At 37.9% G+C, this 22,787-nt stretch overlaps 1 protein-coding gene across 1 annotated transcript in view; it reads left to right on the top strand.

Annotated features, from left to right (window-relative positions):
- CNTNAP4 (contactin associated protein family member 4) overlaps window positions 1-22,787 on the top strand; it is a 231,613-nt gene that overhangs the window by 25,410 nt on the left and 183,416 nt on the right. The window contains exon 2 of the mRNA XM_074166807.1: window positions 18,427-18,537. Within this exon, the coding sequence (XP_074022908.1) occupies window positions 18,427-18,537 (111 nt within the window). The remainder of the gene's footprint in view (window positions 1-18,426; window positions 18,538-22,787) is intronic.

Here is a 22,787-nt window from a genome sequence, read left to right as displayed (position 1 = left end):
TGGTGGCAGAACTGAAAGAAGAAGTTGAAAGGTTGAGGGGTAACAGGGAGAAAGGCAGCAAGGGTCCAGGAGCCCCTGCAGGCACCCTTGGTCAGGCTGAAGGCGAAAGAGTAAATGAAAAGAGCAAGCGGACGCAGGTTCGTGGTCGTGGCACCAGGCAACCTCCCACCTTACCTACCTCGTCCTGTGAAGTACCTCTGAGGAACAGATACGAGGTTCTGCTTGAGAATGGCCCATCGAGTGAGGAAGTAGGTAAGGAGCACCCTATAACACAGATGCCTCCTAAACCAAAAAAGCATATACCCTGCATCACCACCACTCCCTCTAAGAAAAAACGAAGGGTTATATTGTTGGGGACTCCTTCCTGAGGGGGACAGAGGGCCCAATATGCCAGGTGGACCCTCCTCAGAGGGAAGTCTGCTCTCTTCCTGGTGCCCGGGTGAAGGACGTCACCAGGAAACTTCCTGGTTTAGTACGGTCCTCAGATTATTATCCACTACTGATATTCCATGTAGGTGCAGAGGAGACAGCGACTCGAAGCTCAAGACCTATAAAGAGGGACTTCAGGGAGTTGGGAGGCTTAGTAAAGGAATCTGGGGTGCAGGTGATTTTTTCGTTACTCCCTCCGGTGGCAGGCAATGATGCTGGGAGGAGCAGACGGATCAAATCAGTCAATACATGGCTCCGTGGCTGGTGTTGCCACCATAACTTTGGGTACTTTGATAGTGGGTTGGCCTATATGGCACCGGGTTCGTTGACAGGAAATGGAAGATGCCTCTCTCAAAGGGGGAAGAATATTCTGGCCCAAGAGATTGCGAGGTTGATTGACAGGTCTTTAAACTAGATGTGAAGGGGGAGGGGGGTGATAACATCAGGCCTGTCCTCGAGGCTCCTGAGGCAAAAGGAATCCGGGGAACACAGGTAAAGCACCACAAAGGAAGGCCACCTGAAGAGCAACACGGAAATGGAGCCATTCCAGCTAGTAAGTCAGCCCCATTGGGCGCCCAGCTGAAGTGCCTTTACACAAATGCACGCAGCATGGGGAACAAGCAAGAGGAGTTAGAGACGTACAGACGCCCCCAGGGCTACGATCTTATTGGCATTACTGAGACGTGGTGGGATGGCTCTTATGACTGGAGTGTTGGAATGGAGGGTTACAGACTCTTCAGGAAGGACAGGCTGGGCAGATGGGGTGGGGGCGTTGCCCTCTATGTCAACGAGCAGCTGGAGTGTGTGGAGCTCCACCTGGGGATGGATGAAGACCCGACAGAGAGCTTATGGGTCAGGATTAAAGGGAGAACAGGGGCAAGTGATGTTACAGTAGGGGTCTGCTACAGACCACCAGATCAGAGTGACAGGGAGGATGGGGCCCTCTACAGGCAGATAGAAGCAGCATCGCGCTCGCACACCCTGGTCCTCATGGGGGACTTCAACCACCCCGACATCTGTTGGAAGGACAACACAGCGGGGCACGTGAAATCCAGGAAGTTCTTGGAATGCGTTAATTATAATTTTCTTCTTTAAATGATTGAGGAGCCAACGAGGAGAGGAGCCGTGCTGGACCTTGTCCTTACCAACAAGGAGGGACTGGTGGGGCATGTCAAGTTCAAGGGTAGCCTTGGCTGCAGTGACCACGAAATGGTAGAATTCAAGATTCATAGGAAAGCGAGGAGGGTGTGCAGCAAGCTTGCTACGCTGAACTTCAGAAGAGCAGACTTTGGTCTCCTGAGAGATCTGATTGGCAGGGTAGCATGGGAGAAAGAACTGGAGGGGAGAGGGGCCCAAGAAAGCTGGTTGTCATTCAAGGATCGCCTCCTCCAAGCTCAGGAGAGGTGCAAGACCAAAAAGGAGGCCTATAGAGGGTGGAAGCAGGGACGGGTAGAATGGGCAGAATATAAAGAAACTGTCCTGTCTGGAGCCAGGAACCAGATCAGGCAAGCGAAAGCCCAGGCAGAACTAAATCTATCCAGGGACATCAAAAACAATAAGAAAAACTTCTACAGATATGTCAGGGACAAAGGCAAGACTAGGGAAGTTGTGGGCCCTCTCCGGAAGGAAACGGGAGACCTGGCTTCCCAGGATATGGATAAGGCTGAGCTACTGAACTTTTTTGCCTCAGTCTTCACCGGCAAGGGCTCTAACCACACTGCCCAAGTCACGGAAGGCAAAAACATGGGCTCTGCGACTGAAGAGCTGCCCACAGTAGGAGAAGATCAGGTTCGAGATCACCTAAGGAACCTGAAGTTGCATAAGTCCATGGGACCTGATGAAATCCACCCAAGGGTCCTGAGGGAGCTGGTGGATGAAGTTGCTAAGCCGCTTTCCATCATATTTGAGAAATCGTGGCAATCCTGCAAAGTTCCCGCTGACTGGAAAAAGGGGAACATAATCCCGATATTCAAAAAAGGAAAAAAGGAAGACCCAGGGAACTATAGACCAGTCAGCCTCACCTCTGTGCCTGGCAAGATCATGGAGCAGATCCTTCTAGAATCTCTGCTAAGGCACATAGAAAATAAGGAGGTGATTGGAGACAACAAGCATGGCTTCACCAAGGGCAAATTGTGCCTGACAAATTTGGTGGCCTTTTACAATACTGCCACAGGCTTGGTGGACAAGGGCAGAGCAACAGACGTCATCTACCCGGACTTATGCAAAGCGTTTGACACTGTCCTGTATGACATCCTGGTCTCAAAATTGGAAAGTCATGGGTTTGATGGATGGACCACTTGGTGGATAAGGAACTGGATGAATGGCTGCACTCAAAGGGTTGTAGTCAATGGTTCAATGTCCAAGTGGTGGCCAGTGATGAGTGGTGTTCCTCAGGGGTCAGTACTGGGACCAGTGCTGTTTAACATCTTTGTCGGAGACATGGACAGTGGGATAGAGTGCACCCTCAGCAAGTTTGCTGACGATACCAAGCTCGGTGGCGCAGTCGACACGCTGGAGGAAGGGAAGCCATCGAGAGGGACCTGGACAGGCTTGAGACGTGGGCTTGTGCAAATTGCATGAAGTTCAACCAGGCCAAGTGCAGGGTCCTGCACCTGGGACGTGGCAATCCCAGGCACAAATACAGGTTGGGCAGAGAATGGCTGGAGAGCAGCCCTGAGGAGAAGGACTTGGGAGTGCTCTCGGATGAGAAGCTCAACGTGAGCTGGCAGTGTGCACTGGCAGCCCAGAAAGCCAACCACATCCTGGGCTGCATGAAGAGAAGTGTGGCCAGCAGGTCACGGGAGGTGATTCTACCCCTCTACTCTGCGCTTCTGAGACCCCACCTGGAGTACTGTGTCCAGCTCTGGAGTCCTTAACATAGAAAGGACATGGACCTGTTGGAACGGGTCCAGCAGAGGGACACGAAGATGATCAGAGGGATGGAGCACCTCCCCTATGAAGACAGGCTGAGAGAGCTGGGGTTGTTCCACCTGGAGAAGAGAAGGCTCCGGGCAGACCTCATAGCAGCCTACCAATATCTGAAGGGAGCCTACAGGAGAGCTGGCAAGGGACTCTTTGTCAGGAAGTGTAGTGACAGGACAAGGGGTAACACTTTTAAATTGGAAGAGGGGAGATTTACATTAGATATTAGGAGGAAATTCTTTACTGTGAGGGTAGTGAAGCAGTGGAACAAGTTGCCCAGAGAAGTTGTGGATGCCCCATCCCTGGAAGTGTTTAAGGCCAGGCTGGATGGGGCTTTGAGCAACCTGGTCTAGTGGAGGTGTCCCTGCCCATGGCAGGGGGGTTGGAACTTGGTGATCTTTAAGGTCCCTTCCAACTCTAACCATTCTATGATTCTTTGATGCTATGAAAATGCAACCAGAGATGTGGCTGCAGAAGTACAATAATTGAAACAAAGATCTGATTTACTCATAACAGAAGAAAATACAGTCATAATGACTTATTTTTTTCTCCCGCTTATCATCTCTATTGAGGGAAAACAGGAAACATGGTAATGTTTTAGACCAGATCTCTGCTCTTGCTTTCATAATTTAAGCAGTCAGGAAGCTGGTGATTTGATGACCTGAAGATTCATCCTGCTTCGGGGGATTCTGCATGACTTTGAGCTGTTATACAGTGTCCTAAATCATGTCAGTTCTAGCCTTGCATTATTGCTGTTAAGGTTAGAGGGAAGACTATATGATTTTTGACAGCAAAAGTCTTTGTAGACACAGTAGAATAATTAAAATTAGCCATGTTATTGGATTATTCCTCTTGTCTTTAATCCACATAGATTTAACTGTGTAACTTTACTACTTGAGGCAGCTGCTTCTGATTATTTCATTGTTATAATGAGATTGGTTGAGAATCAACTTAGTTGAAAATTAAAGGTTCCAGGGTATATAGACCTGCCAATGGCATATTGTGACCAAGAAAAAGCAGTAAATAATATACTTATGGAACATAAGTATATTCCATATACTGGAGATGTATGGCTGAGATGTAGCTTTTCAGTTTAAATGAGGTAAAATGCTCAGAATATGATCAAGTAGAATTTTACTTGTTTCATTTCAAATTTCCTAAATTTAGTGGTGACTAGACTGACCTGGAATAGCATGATATCACTGTGCTTCTTAGGCTACAGTTTGCATGTTTTGCCAGGCGCACAGGCAGCTTCAGCTGAACTTGTGCAAAAAAAAAAGGAAGTCCTTATTGTAAGGAAATTACTATCCAAATCACTGTTGAAGTCATAATGCTAAAATATCATAACTTAAAATAGGTTACAGTCCACTGTTTTATAACCCTGTGTGGTATAATTCCCTCTGCTATATTTTATTCTGAGAAATAATGCCACTAGTTTCTTAAGAGATTTTAGTGTTATGAGTGCTCTATAAAGATTTATCTAAATGTTTTACAAATAATTTTGTCTCCACATTTCACTCAGATGATTATTATTATTAGTAGTAGTAGTAGTTGTTGTAGTTGTAGTAGTAGTATCTGGTTATTTAGTAGGAGTTGCGCTGAATATCAGTTTAACACAGAAAATTATTTGAGGAGGATTTTGAGAGAAACACCCCAAAGAAATATAGCAGGCAGTGAAACTATCACTTCTTAGCACTGAGCTGTTTCGAGTGAATTTATAAACCTAGGGCGTTATGGAAAGGAACATATCTTCCTTTGGCCCTCTTTGTGGGACACAGCTGTGCTCTGGACCAGGGATGAGAATTTGCCAGCTGGTAATTTTCCTACTCCTGCTCTTTATATTCTTGGATTTTATCAATGCATGTTGGGCTTCACACCAAATATTGATTTGTTCTATTTTACAGAGTAACTGATTGTTGAGGTATGTGTGAAAAAAAGTATTTTAATTCAAGAGAAACTTCTTCTGAATAACTCCTATAGAAATTTGTTCCTGTACAGAGCACTATACAGCACTTAAACTGTTTATAGGGAATAAAGTGATACATAGAGAAACTGTGGATAAAAGCAAATTTATCCATGCTGGATGTCCATGCACAGCTGAAATTTCTAGATTTTGTGCCTGTAGTGGGGGGCTTTTTATTTGTGGAATCTACCATAGTATTTTATCATTAGTGATATTTTTGTAGCATATTTTCTCTTGGAAAACATGAAAAGATATTGCTTACTCAAATCGGGTGCACCTATTTAAAATCGTCGGAAAACACTCAACTGTCTGTATTTCCAGGATAGCCAAAACCTGCAGGCTGTTTTGCACTGTACCTAGGATGTAGCATGGTGTAGGTCACCTCAAATTCACTCATACCCCAAACAGATTAAGTGGATAATCAAAATCGGTGGTTTTATGTTCCCTGGTGAACTGATAAACACTAAATAACCCATCCATTGCAAAAGACATTTGTGGTACCGTACTACAGTGTGTTAATAATAGATTGAAGGAGGTTTTATCTCTTTGGAACAAGGAGCTTTTTACTAGCTAGTAGAAATGGCAGCCAGCCTAGCAAAGAGACATCTGGATATTCAAGGAAGCAGAACAAATATTATTTTAGATACGAAGAGTGGTCAGTTCAAGGAGGGAATAGAAGATAATGTGGGAGGAAAAATTAAGTCTTTCTGAATCCCTAGGAGAATTTTAAGTTGAGTTTGCCTTTAAGAGATAAAGAAGCATTTGAATAGGGGCACCACAGCCCTTGCATTGACAAAGGAGCTCTGTTCAGCTGGTGTTTTCTGAGACAAACAGTCACAACCCGGCAAGCCTCGAAAATATGTACGAAGTCTGAAACAGTAACTATGCTTTATAATGACTGAAGAGCAAGGTACTTGAGTATAAAGGTGAGAGACAAAGAGAAATCTTTCTGATTAGTGTTAGTGGTCTGACTGTGAGGGCTCTCACTTCTTCATAGAAAGAAATGTTATAGACTTTTTTTTTTTTCCCTTCTGCCTTAAATGAAAGTGAATTTAATGTGATTTAAAGTGTCTGGGTAATAACAAGACATTCTCTATCCATGTGTGCAATTTGGAACACTTTAACAGGTATGTTAGCTTCCAAAACACTTCTTCCAAAACATGCAAAAGGTAACAGTGTGTGATTCCACTCCAGCTGAAGGTGCAGGTGGAAAAATGGCACCAAAAAGGAACGAGAAGTATGTTCCAGCAAAACTTAATAATTGAGAAGGCACTGTAGCATGCAGTGACATGTAATGAGGTATGCAAGCCTAAGCTTCAGGATCTGTAAGGAGAGTGTAACATTCCTGCTGTAAGTGCTTTTTTTTTTCCTGCTGTAAGTGCTTTTTTTAAATTATATTTGTAACTATATATAATTTATAATAGATAAATACCAAAGTTATCTGAAGATACTGTCTCTATTTAAAATTGCCCATGCTCAGAGCACTTTTCATTTTCAGAAAACTAGTAAGTCTGCACAGGCATTTCTTTGGGGTACAAAGATCTATATATTTTTGTATGGAGTAGGCTTTTGTAGTTGATCTTCTTAAAGATTTTTTTTAGGTTTCCATGACATCTGTTTAAAGAGGTCAGATTTCATCATGCATGACAGTGATATTGACAGTCTATTACATTGTTTACTGTGCATGATGATAACAATCTCAGGAGATCCTGATTATTAAAAGAAAAAAAAGTATCACTTCTTATATATACTAGGATAAAAATGACATAATAATTACAGATCATGTAAAAATTTAAAAAAAAAGAAGAAGAGAGGTAACTAGTCACTAGAGGATGATCTGAATTGTCTATTTACATAGCCACAATACAAAACACAACATTTCTTACTGAAATAAATGTAAATTAGGTAGCATGAGTGTACATTCGGGATTTACCAAATAAAGTTCTGTCCATTAAATGGGAAAGTATCACAAGAAGTACTTACCTAAGAAACGCTTAAGAGGTAATTTTGGAAAACTTCTTCAAAATGAGACCTGTGTAGTTCCATGGGCAAAGGCTTGGCAAATAGAGTATATGAAAGTAGTTGAACAAAGGAAATAACAAGTAGAAGTTGGGAATCACTTTGCTTTCAGCACGCAGAACTGACATCTGTTACTGATTTCTGTACTGGTTGTTTCCCTTCAAGAATGACATGCAAGTGCTGACTGTTCAAAGTAAGCCTGCAAACTGATGTGGGGGCTGGGAAGTAAGGCTTACAGAATAAGACTAAAGAAATTTGTCTTACTACAGAATCAGAGAGGTAGGTGACTTGATCACCACCTATGTAAACTTGCACTTGAAAGAATATAACTGATAGTGAAGACAGATTTTTCCTTCATATGGAGAAAAGATAACAAGATCCAAAGGCTTACAACCGAAGCTAGACTTAAGATTTTATCTTTGAAATATAGTCTCTAAATAATATATTATTGCCCAGCAGTAATTATATTTAAATTTATAAAATTATGAACAAAAAAGTGAATTTATGACACTGTAAAATACAATGAGACTATATATGCGTAGGTATGAATTGCTGGCTTTCTGTTCTGTTTCTGGGACAATTTTTGTAGTCTGTAAGTAGAGTCAATTTGGCATTCATCCTTTTAATCCTGAAATTAATAAGTATATGCACTTTTTTCTTTCCTCTTTTCCTACAGTGCTACAATAAGGATTTTATCTGTACTGCCCTCAGTATTCTCAATCTCTTGAGTTTAATTACTTGTGCCAGATGCTTTAAAGCAGAGCAGAGCTAGCACTGTACCTTTGGAGATGATGGTCGGGGCCAGAATACTACTAACTAGGTCTCCTTGTCTTGGTCTTTGACCTAAACAGCAACAGAATTCACTAGTGTCATGCCTAGTATTGCTTCACCTTGGAGCTTTCCTCTTGGTTTTTACCTTTCATCCAAATAAATTGCTCCTAAATTATATGTCTGTGATACCCGCCAGAAGAGTTTAGATGTTATTGGTCCTTCTTCTGAAGCCTCAGCTTTGGGAATGAAAGGCAAGTGCTTTGTAGTTGAAAATATAACCAGAGCTGTTAAAGTCTCATTAAACAACTGCAATATTGTCAGAGATGCTTTAAAAATTATCTTACTTTAACTGAGATGCAGTGCCTGACAACGATTCTCTCAAATCCAGTTAGATACAGAATGACCCAGCTGCATTGGTCTCCTAATCAATAACTGTGTTTCCAGGGCTTGTGTACAGGAAGTCACTTGCGAACCCTTACACTTCTCTTGCAAGGAAGTATTTTGCTATGCCAATATAGTGATAGTAAGACAAAAGTAAGTATTGATAATTGTAGTAAAATCATGAGACTTTTACAGCTTAGACATTCTTACGTATAATCATTTTCCCCTAAACAGCATTCCTCTCTTTCTCCCCACCCTGTTTAACAGCAAATGTGTCCTGCAAGTGAGTTATCTCTTAATGTATAACCAGATCTGTAAATAAAAAAGAGCATTAACATGTTTCCAGTGAGTGGCTTGTTAATTTAGTTTTACTGAATATATAATATTATATCTAAATATAGCATTATTTATAATATCATGTTTGTTATAGTAAAAAGTTGCCTCGGAATCAGTGGAGGAACATAGCTGTAGGACTGGAGCAGAAAGTGAAATTGAGGGGATTTGGTGTTGCAGTGTTTTGTCTGTGTGGTGGAATCTTGCAGATTCAGACAAATGCTACCCACTTGCAAAGGTCTCCTTAGAGAGACTGTGTAAAGTGATTACCACATGATTTTATAAAAAAACCATAAAATTTTGGTTCTAAGATGAATCTTACAAATGTTAATTTCCTTTGCTCCGAAAAAGCCTTAGGTAAAAAAAAATAAAATAAATTTCAAATTAAAAAAAAAAAAAAAAAAAACAACAAAATATTTGTCCATTTCCTGGTGGACAATGGGATGACCATGAGCCAAAAATGTGCTCTTGTGGCCAAGAAGACCAATGGCATCCTGGGGTGCATCAGGAAGAGTGTTGACCAACAGGTCGGAGGGGTTATCCTCCCCCTCCACTCTGCCCGGTTGAGGCCCCATCTTGAGTATTGTGTCCAGTTCTGGGCTCCCCAGTTCAAGAAGGTCAGGCAGCTGCTGGAGAGGGTACAACAGAGGGCTACAAAGATGATTAGAGGCCTGGAGCATCTGTCTTATGAGGAAACTTGGGTCTTTTTAGTCTAGAGAAGAGAAGACTGAGGGGGGATCTGATCAATGCTTATAAATACTTAAAGGGAGGGTGTCAAGAAGATGGGGCCGGTCTTTTTTCAGCGGTGCCCAGTGACAGAACAAGAGGAAATGGGCACAAACTTGAATATAAGAAGTTCCACCTAAACATGAGGAGGAACAACTTTCCTGTGAGGGTGGCAGAGCACTGGAATAGGCTGCCCAGGGAGGTGGTGGAGTCTCCTTCTCTGGAGACATTCAAAACCCACCTGGTCATGTTCCTGTGCAACCTGCTCTAGATGGACCTTCTTTGGCAGGGACGTTGGTCTAGATCATCTCCAGAGGTCCCTTCCAACCCCTTATGAGTCTGTGATTCTGTGGTTCTCTTTTTGTTTCTATTATTGATAGAGTGGGTAGTATCTTTCCAAACATGAAGAACTTTTTGTTTGTGGTTTGTTTAAGATTGCTTTGAGTAATGTGATTATAAAGATGGCTGTACCAGCAACAGTCAATGGGATTTACTTTTACTTGAATATGGCTTCTTTTAATTTCATTGCCAGAAACCTGTATTTCTTTTCTTTTTTTCTTTTTTTTTTTTTCATTATATTACTTGTTTCTCTCTGAAACACTGTGCTAAAATTTTGCTTAGTGTTAAACGGCGGTGTTCTTTTCTCTTCTAAATTTATGTATGGGAGTTTTTTTTCTTCGATGAGATGTAATCCAATGGAAAACCTCTACCACTGAGCAAAGTTTGATTTAATAAAATTAAAGTTAAAACTATCATTGAAACAAATTAACAATCGCTCTCCCCTCATGAGTGAATTCTGTCTGCATCTGCTAATTTAGGAGAAAGAAAAACGATTTCTACATTCTTCTGGTAATAAGACATGTGAAATTCTTCGACTTTTGATAAAGATGCTTTTATTGATCTCAAGAAGAATTTTACTAAACTCCATTTATGATATGCCATCTGAAAAAAAAAGTATTCTAAAATTATGAGGTGGCACAGACAATTAAATAATAATCCAGTGAGAAAGTACAAGACATATTGCATGAGAAAGGACATTTCATGCTGTTACAAAATTATTTTTCAGATATTGCACACCTACATGGGAAAAAATGAATGCTGGTAATAAAAGGTAACTGTTCTTGATCGGTATGAAATATTTTCATTCTAAATTGTCAGTAATTTTTTTTATTTCTTTTATATATTAAGTTCTGTTTTGTTTGCTCTAAAAATCTTACCATTTTATACACCATGCTTATGTTACTTTCAGATTATATTAAAAATTTGTCCTACTTTAATGCTTTTTTGAATCACATACTCTTTTACCACTATATTCACAGACATCAAATGTAATTAGAATCTATGAAAAAATACAGATTTGGTCTAATAATCATTGAAATTAATATAAGGATTTTTTTCTTTTGAAGGACACCAGGAATTAGGAGTTAACTTTTAGTGACAGAACTTCACTTGCTTGAAAGTTTCTAAAATGTCCAAGAGAATCAGAAGTGAGTTAACTCAGTTATTACCAATATGTCTTTAACTTCAATTAAGAGAAGAGTTGTTGACTGTTGGTGGATTTCTGGGTACTAAGAACAAATAAATCCTTTATTTCACCTTGTTAAAACTAATTAAAAGATTTACCTGTGATTTGCATGCTCCTTTTACCTGAACTATGGAAAAAAAGTGGTTCATTAAGTCAGAGAAAAATAAAAAGTAAAAATAAATAAATAAATAAACAAACAAATAAATACCTAAGGAGAGGATAATTTCAATCTATAAGAACTATGCCAGCTATTGAAGGTTTCTTGCAAGGTGTGAATCTTTGCAAATGTCTGTGTTTGAAAAGAGAATTTTATCCATCTTCCAGTCTTTTATCATTAAATCTGATCTATCTAACTACAGTCTTTATCTTCTTCCTTCTTGTCCGGCTTTTAAGTTGTCTATGTTCAGTCATAAAAAGAATTTTGTACCCCTGGACAGCAACAATATGGTCAGTGAGCACACATGAAATTTGGCTTTTTGTACTGGCTTCCTGTTCTTGATCTGTCTTTGGCATGACATAACTGCAATTGTGAAATTCTGATGGCTCCTTGACTGGAAGGAAATGCAGCATTGCTTATTTTTTGTTAAGGTAAACATCAGATGCCTGATGTGAATAGTATATTAGGAACAATTGACTGCTGTCAACTGTTCAAGTGTCAGAGTTCTGTGCTGAATTTTTGTGAACCACAGTCTACAAAGGCTGACAATTTTTTCAGAAAACTGGAAGATTTTGCTTCAAATTCAAGAAAAGAATCAACTCTGCCATGAAGGTCTTCTCCTTGATAAATCATTGTTTACATTCACAGAGATACTGTTACAAAAGCCTAAAGACTATTCCGTGTTTTATCTTGGGCAGTCAGCTCTCCTTTTTCTCCCTCCACCCCCTTCCAAGAAATAGCTGAAATCTATTGATCAAAACTCATGTTTAAACAAAAAGTAAAAAAACACTACCACCAACAAAAAAACAGCCTGGGCCAATCACCAGTAAAATTTCAACTTGAAAGGTTAACATTTTTCAAAGCAGTAAGCAGCTGAAAATGGCTAGAAAACCTCAGCAAAGCAAAACTTTATGGGCTTCAAATGGAATACGTAGAAGTGCCTAAAAATATTCAACAAAATTAACTGAAGAATAGAAAAGGCAAACATTATTGGCAAAGAACTGCTTCAAGGAGCTCACAGCAGCATGCATGAAACAGTGCAACTTTTCTTGTTCATTTTTAAACTCTTAGCTGCAAACAGGCAGCAGTAGACCCAAGATGAAGAAGGGCTTATGCTCTCTGAACAAAAATATCTTTTCCCTGGTCAGGAAACAAACGCAAGGGGATGCATATAGGCGGGTGTCATATTAAGTGACATCCTATATTGTGTAGCTAGAAGGCCTAAATCTATCCTGATCTAATTGTCCGTAAATCTATCAGTTTGAATTTTCCTTATTATTCTTATCATCGGTGGAGTTCACCATAATCAGGATCAGCATAATGAGCAATACCTCTCAGCAAAAGAATGAGAAGGGCACATCTCTTTTCATCTGTCACAAGAATCTCATTAAATTCAGTGAAAAAATTTTGAAACTAATTACAAGCCTGCACATGGACTGAAGACTTAATTACTCCAATTGACATATTTAAAGGTTCTGTTAAGTAAAGTGAGATATGTCCTTACTTGTAGGGAAAATTAAATATGTTGAAAATGGTAGACGGGCTCAAGGTTATTTGGTCTTCACAGTAAAAGGAAAAGGAACACTTCAAAGTCCACATGGCTGAATCATACATTTAATAAATAAATAAGTACTGGAGGGTATAAGTGCCACCTATTTTGTAGCACCTTTTTTTTTCAGGTTTTAGCAAGTACTAGTCCTATTGATACAATATGACGTCTCTTATTTTTAAGAGTCTCACTCCTTTTCATGAAGTTTCTGATCCCAGATATTCTCTTATTCAAATCTTATTCAAATCAATATATTAAGAGCAGCAAAGTTGATCATTCCTAAGCATCATATCTTCACCTGCATGGAAAAGATGAACATTAAACTTCCCAGTGATTCTCATATTTATTATTTCTTCTATTCTGTTCCACTGAGACTGCATTTCTAGTTGCCGCTGGGTAGTCTACTTTTATGAGGATCAGTTGTTTAGTTTTCCTCAATTGAGGAAAATAGTTAAACTTTCTTTGATTAGTTTTTGTTGGTGGTGGGGTTTTTTTTTGTTTTCATGTGGCTTAGTGGAACAGACTTGTTTCAGTTAATGTTAAAATGGTTATTAATCTGCTCATTAGGCACTCAATATTTTCTTTTAGTCCTTGGTAAAGCTGAAGGAACTTTTTTTAGGGAAGTCAATCATAATATTTTTTCCTTCTTTGCTACCTATGTCCTGCTTCACCTGTTCAGTAGCTTATTAAGAAATTGGTAGTTTTTGTTTGTTGAGAAAGTTTTGAGTAAACTAAAGTATAAGGAAAAAAAATTGTATACAACAATATAATATTTTGAATTTATTTAATAAAAAAGGTAAATAAGTGAAATTGTAATATGTTAATTTCTGTATGCTCTTGTGTTGGGATGTTTCGGTTTGAATTAAGATATGTCTTAAATAAAGTTAATATCTCAATGTAATACATGTACTTTTTAGATAATTATCAACAGAATCCTTGTTGTATGTCAACTTGTAGTGACTAAGCACTAGACTGAAAATTGCTTATTGAAAGTAAATTTGCACTCAGATTGAAATGTGTGAAAAATTGTCAGTCTATGTTGTAGATCAAGGTGAAAATTTAGATGGCAAACAGCAGCCTGTTAGATTCAAACTAAAATCAGTGCCATCTATTCTTGATGTTGCAGAAGAAAAAAAGATGATTTGTGCCTGTAGATGACTGTGGTTTTTTCACTCATGGAGATGAAAATACACACTTATGCATGCTAAAGAAATAAATATCAGGTTGTCACAGTATTCTATTATTTATACTACTATTTTTATTTTTATTTTTATTTTTATTTTTATTTTTATTTTTATTTTTATTTTTATTCTAGCAGGCTCTTGCTTTGGTCAAAGACACAAAATCTATTTGATCAACTATAATGTTATGAATATAACTGTGATAGCTGCTTTACTACATGATATCCTATTTGAACTCCACCTGTTGTAGATCGTATGCTATGATCCATGTAAATTATGGTACCACTGTATGAATAGTTTCTTGGTTTACTCTGAATTTGCATAATGAAGCTTGAAGAGGAATGATAGGCATACTTTGCACATGCAACACTTACAGTTTTATTCCTATAAAATGCCTCAGTTATTTTACAAATTTGATTAAATCTGCACTGGAATTATGGTATATGGAAAGGCATGCCTTATCTAACTTGAATAACTTTTATCATTTGGTGATGAAACAGGTAATATATTTTTGTTTATACATCCATATGCATGTTTTTGCTTTTTTTTTTTTCAATAGTTGCACAGCAGGTTTTCACCTCATTCCCAGTGTAATGCCTTTCAGTCCTGTTGAATACTACTAATTTCAGGCATTATTTTTTAAATAGCAACTGTTACAGCTCACGTAATATCATACTACTTAAGTCAACCCCAGCATTTCACAATTATTCCTCACTTTTCCTGTACAATGACTCTATAGGCCTGAGCTTGATTTGCTTTACCAAAAAATCTCTATATCAGGATGACATAATTAAATACATATTCTTTCCTTCACAAAGACTTATTTGACATCATATTTTTCTACATATTACAGAAAATTTTGGTTTATTTAGATTTTTGGTATTGTTATTTAGTATTTAAAAAGGAAAAAAAAAGATTTGTCACAAAAATCTAATAAAAGCTATATGATGTATAACTTTTAACTAAAATTCTTTGGTTTAAAACTCTTTGGTTTAAATTTAGCCTGGAGAAGCTATGTGAAATATCCCTAGATTGCCTTCAGCAGTGAGATCTGTTCTGTGCACAGAGGAAGGGTGTCCAACAGAAATGAAGAGCTAACCAGTAGCATGTGGGGAAACACTGAATTCAATCAGTGTTTCATTGTGTAATACATCTTTCACTGTAGGTGAAACCATATAGAATTGTCATCATGTACAGATTATGTTTTCATTTGCTTTTATTAAATTTGAGAAACGAGTTGATACTGAACATCTGGTTCCTGCCATTTTCTACAAAGTGTTTTGGATTTAATTCTGGAATTCATACTAGATTTTGAGTTACATTGCACTCTGCAACAAGAACATGTTTTAAGCAACATGTGTTAAGCAATAAAAATAAGCTGATATGAAGTTATTTTCCTGAAATAAAGCATAGGAGCTATTGTAAAATACAAGTATAATTATTCAGAGTAGATCTATTTATAATACATTGCTCATTTTTAATTGTTGCGTAAAGGCAAAAAAAAATATCTTACACTGTTGGACTTTGGATAACATCTTGTCTATATTCAACTGTTTATGTAGTCTTCTATTATAAATTAGATTGACACAAATTATTGTAAATTAAATACTATATAAGTGTTCAATGAGTTCTTCTGTGAATATCCCAAAGCAATATATGAGTTTCACAGAATATGTGTATTAGACAATCTAGGCAAAATAATGCAGTATCATTGATTCCTTTCTAACTTGTACATTAGGAGGAAAAAAGGTGAAAACTGTACTCAGCAGAAGCAAATAATACAAAGGCAGCTGTCTCATCCTTCCAGTGGAAAAGTGTTTTTTTTTTACCTTCTGACCCAGAGGTGTTGCAAAAATAGTGTATCTGCTGTTGTTTGCCTGCTCGTGCTTGTAAGTATTAATCACACGGTCTCATTCCTGGTGATTAATTTCATAACACATGCCACCCTTCACCAAAAGAGCAAAGTCATAAATATTAGGCATACGAAAGTGATGTGATGTTTTGTTGTGTCCAGCTCTGTAGTCCTCAGCATAGGAAAGACATGGATGTGTTGGAGTAGGTCCAGATGATCAGAGGAATGAAACACCTCTCCTACGAGGACAGGCTGAGAGAGTTGAGGTTGTTCAGCCTGCAGAAAAGAAGGCTCCGGGATACCTTATTGTGGCCTTTCAGTACTTAAAAGGGGCTTATAAGAAAGATGGGGACTGACTTTTTAGCAAGGTCTGTTGTGAGAGGACAAGGGGTAACAGCTTTAAACTAGAAGAGGCTGGATTTATATTAGATATAACAAATTATTTTTTTTTTATGATAAGGCTGCTGAAACACTGGAACACGTTGCCTGGAGAGGTGGTAGATGCCCCATCCCTGACAACATTCAAGGTCAGGTTGGACAAGGCTGTGAGCAACCTGATCTAGTTGAAGATGTCCCTGCTCGTTGCAGGGGGATTGGACTAGATGATCTTTAAATGTCCCTTCCAACTCTAACCATTCTGTGATTCTATGATCCTATGATTCTAGATCATGTATATAGATTTGGGGAAAATGCCTTTCTATTCTCTCTTCTTAATTTTTATCTTGCTACCTAGTCTTACAATGCAGGTTTTAACAGTAGGAAAAAGATCAGTGGCACTTGAGGTGCTATCTTGCATCAGCAGTGTAAGTAGCTCTCCATTTGAAACACAGCAGCGTCATAGTCTTTTCTTTCTGGTGTAGTTTTTGACAAGTAAGTTCTTTTTATTTTCTGTGCTGTCAAGAAACCTTTCATTAATGAGATTCTTTCCTAAGACTTACCAGTGCAATACATTTGCTTATAAGATGAAATCTTGTTTCCTTTCATTGTTTTTCTTCTTCTGTACTTACTGGTTGGATGATTCATCCCAAGTAGTACAGCCTCTTTCACCATTATAAATCTAATCTGTGTATAATGAAGTGAAAAATGAGCTTGCAGTTAGACAATGAAGAGTAGTTATAAAATTTTACAGTTTATATTATAAAAGGCTAGAGTAGCTTATGAAAGTAAGTAGTAATTTTATTTGTTCCTTCACATAAGTGAGATACGCTGAATTTGGTAGAAGTATGGTATATATCACCTTATCAAGAGCAAATAATATATCCTCTTGTTTGTAGTGGTTGGATATTATTTATGGAATTTGAGAGAACTTCTAACTGTAGCAGTCGTGGTCAGTATCAGGCCTTCTTTTTAGGAAGAGTTTTGCTTAAAGAACCAAATGAATCAACTTTAAAAAAAAAATGAGCTTTTGAAGATGATAAAAAAACCTCCCTGAGACAGTAATCTAAAAATCTTGCTGCTAATTATAAACATTCATAATTATTCAGTAGAAACAATTATCACTGAGTCAGAAAAAGGTTTTGTATTAATTAATATTCATTATTTCAATACTGTAAATCTGGTAGACAAACAGAAGGGTTAGAAGAGGAATGACTCACCTGTGATGTCCTTTATCAGTTGCATCCAGAGAATATGTTTGTCCTAAAAAGAGCCATTTCATAAAGACTAATAGTTTAAATAATTTCCTCTCATTTTCTAAACAATAAATTAGCCATCACAGTATAGCTAGGGAAAGACTTGCTTACACTTCTTCTAGTGGTTTAAAATCAGTCTTCTTTCAGCTGAAACTAGAACAGGTATTGATTCGCAATTTATATTTTTCAAATTTAAATGGAGAATGAATGTGTCCTGTATAGCAATTGAGCTGGAGAGGCATCTAGCACCCGAAGTGTTCATTAGCATTTTCTCCATCGATTATGAACTGCAGTTAAGTCTTCTTTTTCTGAAACAGTCCGGTTTCATTCTGTATGATATAACTTGCATACTAATAACTGTGTGATAATGATTCTGTGCTGTGTCTTTATCAAACTTGCATGCCATTGGCAAAGCAAAAGATTATCCATTTTGTCATTCTTATAGTGCTTAAAAGGGATATGATTATTTTTTATTTAATTTTGTTCAGGGTTTTAGTGAATAAATTGTTGTATTTAATGTGATTGTATATTAAATGTGATAGCACAGACCTCTGCTTGCATCAGGTCTAAAGAAAAAAATGAGCATGCACTGAAGTTGTAACTTCATGCTACAACCACAACTAGAAGTCATCAGTTGCTATCCATGTAAATGATTGTGTGTGAACTGTGAACCATTTATTAGTATGATCTCAGAAGGCAGGTCAGAAGTGGACAAGTACAGCCAGTTGAAGAACATAATAAATTATACCCTGGTAGTCTCATGAAATATTGGGTAAAAAAAAAAAAAAGAGAAAAAAACCCACCCCAAACCACTGCCTGCCTCAATACTGAGGCTTTTATGTATAACACAGCAAGAGGAAATATTTAGAGATGTACTGCTCTCAGATGCAGGGTTGATTCAAATATTTTTTTTTGTGTTCTCTTTAGTTATAGTTCCAGTAAGAGGTATTTGTTTTATTAACCTGAAGCGATATTCTTCACTGACAGATAATTGTGATGATCAGTTGGTGTCTGCTTTGCCTCAGTCATCATTCAGCAGTTCATCCGAGCTCTCTAGCAGTCACAGCCCTGGATTTGCAAGGCTTAATCGAAGAGAGGGTGAGTGCATTTTATTAGTTGATTGAGCTTTTTTTAAGCATTTTTTTTTTCTGTACACAATGTTGAAATGATACTTAAGCATATTCTGTGTTACTTGGGCTGGAGAGAATTACGTTTGTTGTTTTAAGGAGAGTGGGAAGATATAACAGTCTCAATTCACTTTGCTGTGTACAGTAAGTCTTTTGTGGTAAAATTATAAACACTAAGTTTTTTGTGGTAAAATTATACATTTAGACACTTGTGAATGTTTTACTAATTCTAGTAAATATTTGGCATAAGGTCCAAATTTTTGCTAAAGTGAAGGAAACTTGCCTGTTGTTATTTATGTTATACTGTTATATGAACCTTCTGAAAGCTCAGTATAATTTCTACTTTTCTTTGATATAGTAATTAAACATACATTTTTGGTCTTTTTGGTCAATTATGGGACACTTTCTTTTGTTAAATGCACTTAAAGTTTGATAACATTGTTATTTCTGTCTTTTCTGACGTAGCTAAAAGTTTTGAACATGGGTATATCACAGAATCACAGAATAGGGGTTGGCAGGGACCTCTGGGTATCATCTAGTCCAACCCCCCTGCTAGAGCAGGTTCACCTAGAGCACAGGATGGCATCCCACCTGAATGTCTCCAGAGACAGAGACTCCACCACCTCTCTGGTCAACCTGTTCCAGTGTTCTGCCACCCTCAAAGTAAAGAGGGACATAAATATATGTCAAAGATCTGGAGATTTGAGCTGAAGTTTACTCGTAATGTTGTCCCAAAGTGGTGTTATTTCTCTGGTGTGCAGATACTAATATACACACAGAGTAGAGGTAGAGATCCGTGGTAATACACAAAGCTAGCACACAGTCCTAAAAACTCTTAGGAATATTTACAGTTCACAACACAGAAATACACACCTTTAATTATAGTTATTGGTTAATACCTTATTGTAACAATTTCTGTTGGTTAGTACAGACTCTCACTTTCATTTAAAGTTACAAGGTCCTCTAATTGATTTGCACATGCTCCAGTAGCAGGGGCAGGGAGGGAAGGTAGTCCAATTCAGCCTCCAGTTGAGTTGGTTGTCACGATCTCCCCCTGCCACCTTTAGCTTTCCCCCAGTTACTGCAAATTTTTGTTGAGTTTATGCCTTATCCAGCAGCTGTGTGGTTTTCAGCTGGTTTCAGCACCTCCTGTGGTGGGATGCTCCTTATTGTCAGCCTTCTGTTCTTCTTCAAGGGTATGTTCATTAGCAAGGCATGTATTGTTTATACAGAGTGTCTGGTTTCACAGGGCCTTGTGACCTTTTTACAGCTCTTTATTCTTACCTAGTGAAAGATTCTACCTTCTAAAATATATTTTGCCTTTTTTAAAGTACATTTTACCTTCTTGAAGTACATCATTCCCCCCTTTGAGACTATGAGACTTCTTCCTGTAGTTGTCATATATCTATTTCTTTTCATCACCATTACATAGTTCCCAACAGTACCTTGTGTAATCAGTTTCTTAGTACAACTAAAAGAAATGCAAATCATTTATAGAGTGATTACAATTATAACTATGCCTTGAAGCAAACTAGCTAACCATCCAGTAAGAGAGAATCCAAAACCTTGTAACATGCTGTTTAACCATTCTCCCTCCTCCATAGAGGTTTTAATGTCTCTCAAAAGTTCAATTCGGATCCAGAGTTAAGATTCCCCAATCTAGGGGGTTCTCAGAAGATTTTGGTAACGGAAGGCAAGCAGCTGTACTGCTACTGTGTTGGATTCTCGCAAATGACTGGATGAGTTATAAAATTAAATTCTCTTCACAAGTAGTAAATGCTAAACTAAGCCATGTCACAGATAAAACTTTCATCTTAACAATGTTAGACTAACAATACTTTCTAATAGTGTAAGAGTAACAATATAACAGGTAACAGATACAGTTCATTGAGAGTCTCTGGTTATTTGGAGTTTAAGCTCTCCTCTTGGTGTAGAGGCCCATTTGTCCTGATCTTGCCTTCTTTACTCTGGTGCAATGGATCCAAGAGTCGATCCCATTTACCTGTATAGCAGTGTAAGTCTCGAGCAGCACAGTGAAGGTCCTTTCCACCTTTCTTTCAGTGGTTCATCTTTCCTGGTTTCTATGTAGACTGTGTCCCTGGGTTGAAATGGGCGTACTGGAGTGTCCAAGGCCAGCGGGGTCCTGTGATTCAGGTACCTATGCAGAAAACTTAAACTCTATGAGAGAGAAATGAAATACCAAATACTCTTTAATTACAGCCTGTTCCTTTATATGCATTTGGTCTCCCTTTGTAGTTATGGTTTCCCATAAAGAATCTCAAAGGGACTCGCTCCTCCCTTGCCTCTGGGTGCAATTCATACCCTCATTAATGTTATGAGTAGAACATCTACCCATTTCATTTCGGTTTCCTGACATACCTTGGAAATCTGTCTTTTTAGGGATTGCTTCATTCTTTCTACTTTGCCGCTAGACTGTGGCCTCCAAGGAGTATGTAAATCCCATTTAACGTCTAGAAATTTGGAAACTCCCTGCACTATTTCTGCAACAAAATGGAGTCCATTATCAGAGGAAATACCTTGTGGGACACCAAACCTAGGAATGACTTATTTCAATAAAATTCAAATTACTTCCCTTGCTTTATTGGTATGGCAGGGGAAAGCTTCTGGCCAACCAGAAAAAGTATCTTACCAATAGATATTTATATAGGTTACACCTTGGCAATTCTGTAAAGTCTCTTTGCCAGTATTCCCCAGGAGTTACCCCTTGTTTTAAAACTCCTCCTGTGACCTTCTTTGCAATTTTGGCGTTATTTGTGCAACAGGTAGTGCACTTTTTGACTATTATGTCTGCTAAGCTTTGCATTCTTTGCAGTGACATATCTTTTGGCAGTTAGCACCAATGCGTCAGCTCCTGAGTGTGTTTCTTGGTGCAGTCTCTTGAGTAGAATTTCCCTCATCTTTTCAGAGATTAATACTTGTCAGCAGTTCATGCTCTAAAAAGGAGCTTATTATAGGTTCTAATCCTTTCTGGGCCTCAAAGTTGATGGGATACTGTTGTTGTCTTATGGGGTGAGCTCCTGGTTTCAGTTCAGTTTTTACTGGAGACACATTCTTTGCTTGTCCGGGTATCTTCCAGGAATGCCTTTTCTGTACTGAATCTGTATTTAATTCTTTTCAAGGGAAAATTCAAGGTGTTTATAGAAGAAAGTCTTATTTGGGTGGAACAAAGCAAGTCATTATACTCAAAGTTATAAATAAATTGGTTTAGTCACACAAGAAATGTTAAACTATATCAAATGGAAGACAGATCTGTTACTAGGATAATATGACTTAGATTGCTGTGTTGTCAGCTATTTCATGGAAGAAATGAACACAACATTACAGTTTCAAAATAAATTGTCTGATAACTGTAAATAGGCTTGCCTTTAATGTAGATAATTCTTTACTTTGGATAAAACCAAATCTTTCATTCAGCCAAAGTTAGTGTTTGGGAGTGAATATGACCTTCTAACATTCAATTTAGACAAGCAGATTATGGTTCTAGTCCAATAATATACTTAAAATTTTGTTAAAATGCAAAGATTAGGGAAAATTGAATGCAATTTATACTGGAAAAAGTACACTGCATTTACACAGATTGCATAGGAGACAAATTGTTGTCATTCATCAGTACAGAAATGGAAGAGTCATGCATATAAACCTACTATTTTTCAATTGGCAAAGAAAAGGTAGTTATTAGTAGGAAATTTGTCAGGAATGTGGGAAGTTGCACTGAAGGGAGGAATTTAACCATATAGCTTTGTGTTTACTAAATGTAGAAAGTTAATAGGAAAAGTTAAAGGGACTGAGAGAATGCTATAGTTTAAAAAAAGTACAGTATAGAATTTAAATGAAGACATAATAAAAATGTTGACAGCAGAGACAGACTAGTAAAATCTAATCTGTGATTATGTTTCAGCTCTCTGTAAAGGAAAAGGATAATGTGGATGAGCAAATGATGACAAATAATTTTTTTCAGTCCATTGGCAGCTAAGGACAGTGATAACATCCAGGAATATCTTGCTAAATGTTCTTCAAACGTTTAATTTTTATTAGTGCCTTGGTTTTCTGAAGCTTTGCAAATATTCAGTACTCATGCTTAGCCAATGAATACTCCTGCTAGCTGCAGCTGCTCTGACATCTGATCTGCTTGCAATAATGGAAAAGTAGATAGAAGAATCAAGTAACAAGAATTAAGCAAAAAACCAAACACTAGTAGCA

Source organism: Numenius arquata, chromosome Z (assembly GCF_964106895.1).
Source record: "Numenius arquata chromosome Z, bNumArq3.hap1.1, whole genome shotgun sequence".
NCBI classification, from domain to species: domain Eukaryota; kingdom Metazoa; phylum Chordata; class Aves; order Charadriiformes; family Scolopacidae; genus Numenius; species Numenius arquata.
This window is presented reverse-complemented; position numbering and strand designations above follow the sequence as displayed.